The 2,234-nt window shown below is 49.7% G+C and overlaps 1 protein-coding gene across 1 annotated transcript; it reads right to left on the reverse strand.

The window, feature by feature from the left end:
• Positions 1-1,343: 1,343 nt before the first annotated feature.
• LOC108525414 (EKC/KEOPS complex subunit LAGE3) lies at positions 1,344-2,176 on the reverse strand. Its single transcript, XM_017866397.1, has 2 exons — positions 1,893-2,176; positions 1,344-1,668 (listed from the first exon to the last, which is right to left on the reverse strand). The coding sequence occupies exons 1-2, from the start codon at positions 2,030-2,032 to the stop codon at positions 1,554-1,556; spliced, it is 255 nt and encodes an 84-aa protein (XP_017721886.1). The 5' UTR covers positions 2,033-2,176; the 3' UTR covers positions 1,344-1,553.
• Between the last annotated feature and the right edge of the window lie 58 nt (positions 2,177-2,234).

Below are 2,234 nucleotides of genomic sequence, written 5' to 3' on the forward strand. Positions count from 1 at the left end.
AAACTCCGGCTCAAAAAAAAAAAAAAAAACAACAGTGAAAGATCTATATTGCCAACTATTCATCAATAATTAATGTCTAAAAAATATTAAGAAAGGAAGAAAGGAATAAGAGCAAAAGAGAGGGAGAGAGGAAAGTGTCATCTTCATAAGCTGAAGACCAGTGCCAACGTCACCACTGGCAGAGCTCCCGATTCTACAAAGGGAAACTGTTCCTCCATATGGAGTAATAGGGACTGAATATGTCCTGCCATATGAAAGAACCCCCCAAACCAGACAAAATATATGGAATGTAGAGTGTAAAGAAACTGGCTGTGGGCTAGTGAGGTGTGTGAACTGGGAAACAAGGTAAGCCATGTGGCTGGCCCAGTGTCGTGTGTGGAGTTTCCTGGTGGAGCCTGGCAGACACTCGGACTTTAGGAGTTGAAACTGATTCAGAGAATCCCAGCAGCTGGTGTTTGCAGGGCGGAGAACCAGAGAGAAGAGAGCTGCACAGGGAAAGAACCCTGGATATCCACAGAGGCTCCTGCTCCAGTATTGAGCAGACGACTACTGGTGAGCACCGGCGCATGAGGAAGCTACCCAAGGCCAGGGAAGGCCATCACCCCAGCAGGAGAGGATGAACAGTAACTCCAGTGTGCAAGCAGGACAGGGCCTAGCAGCTGTCCCCATCCACCAGGATAGAGAAGCTTATGTTCACCTAGGGAGCACTGGCTAAGGAGCTTTGGCCAGGGGGCCCAGAATGCTGTTTGTTGCTTCCGTAGAGGGAAACTGAAGCCTACAGTAAGAGCTGCTCTGGTCCCACACAGCACATCTTCAAAACAAGATTCAAAAGGATCAAACCATTTCCATGTTTTCTGAGAATAAAAGCAGTTGTACTTCTTCCTTTCCACTCAGAAAATCCGACAGAATCTACGAAAGAGCCCTAAGACTGAGTTTAGCAAGGCTGGAGACGCTGTATTTTCCAGGGAGCCAAATCCTTGCCCCAGACACTAGTCAATTGCCCCAGCACTGTCTTTACTGATCGTTACAGAAAACAGCTCATGTTAGATTTAAAATAAGGAAAAAAATTTAACACTAAACTTGCAAATATTATGTGGTACATATTAGTTACACATTTACTACGTAAATGCAACTGTAAAACTGAGGAAGTATTCCAAAATGTTGACAGTAGTTAATCCCGAATGACAGAACCCAATTGATTTTCATTTTCTTCCATTTCCTAAATTGTCTTCAATTTCCTCGTACTCCTTGAATATCTGAATTCTGGAATCTCCCCTGCAACCCAAGCACAACGACAAGAATATTGGGAGGTGCTGCAGCTGAAAATAAACTCAGACTTGGAATAGTAGCTCAGTTTTATTTTCTGTAGTAACAAACATTTAAGAACCAGATAAAACAAAGGGCCTCTGAGCACCCAAAGGCCAGTACAAGCCGACCATGAGGCCCTCACAGGAAAGTAGCAACTGGGAATTCCTGCCCTAGGGAAGGATGGATGATGCACTGCCTAGGAGGAGAGGTAAAGTGAGACCTCGCCCCATTTTCCCAGGCCAGGCTTAGCGGGAAACTGGGGGCCCGAAGCGCTGCATGGTCCGCACCACCAGGGAAAGGTGGTCGAGAAAGTTGATGACGGAAATTCGGAGCAGGCGGCAGTCTTCAGCTTTCCAGCGGCTAAAAGGGGAAAAGAAAATCAAATTGGAGGTAGCAACTCCTGGTCCCTCGCTCTGCCCCTCAGGCACCCATTACAGCAAACCCTTGGGAGCCCTGTCATTACACAGCCCCTCAGGCAGAGACCGGCCCAGCGCGCCTGGCAGCACTCCTTAGGGCTCATCCTTGGGTGTTCCCCATGTCTCCGTCGGCCGCCTCCCCCAACCCGGGTCCCCTTCAGAACTTACATGGCCAGGATCCTGCCGCTCACTGTGAGATCCTTCCCAACCACCCTTTGGTGGGGCTCGGCATCTGGAGCCAGGGACCCATGGGCGATTTCCGCCTCCAAGGGGGTTGGGAAAGGCACGCTGAGGGTGCTGGGAGTCATTCGGTTAAGGTGCCATCTGACACGACTTTGCCTATGTCTCAGGCCTTCTTGCTCCTCTGAAGCCCCCTCTCAGGTCACCCTGCCCAGCATCACCCGCTTCACTCCTTACCTCGCCCAGGCCACCGTTGGCAGAGCTTCTCTTCCTCCATTTCAATTTCTTCCCCTCCTCCAACCACCCCTGACCGTATACCCCAGCCCCCGG

Source organism: Rhinopithecus bieti, unplaced genomic scaffold (genome assembly GCF_001698545.2).
Source record: "Rhinopithecus bieti isolate Rb0 unplaced genomic scaffold, ASM169854v2 scaffold_48725, whole genome shotgun sequence".
In the NCBI taxonomy this organism is placed as follows: Eukaryota; Metazoa; Chordata; class Mammalia; order Primates; family Cercopithecidae; genus Rhinopithecus; species Rhinopithecus bieti.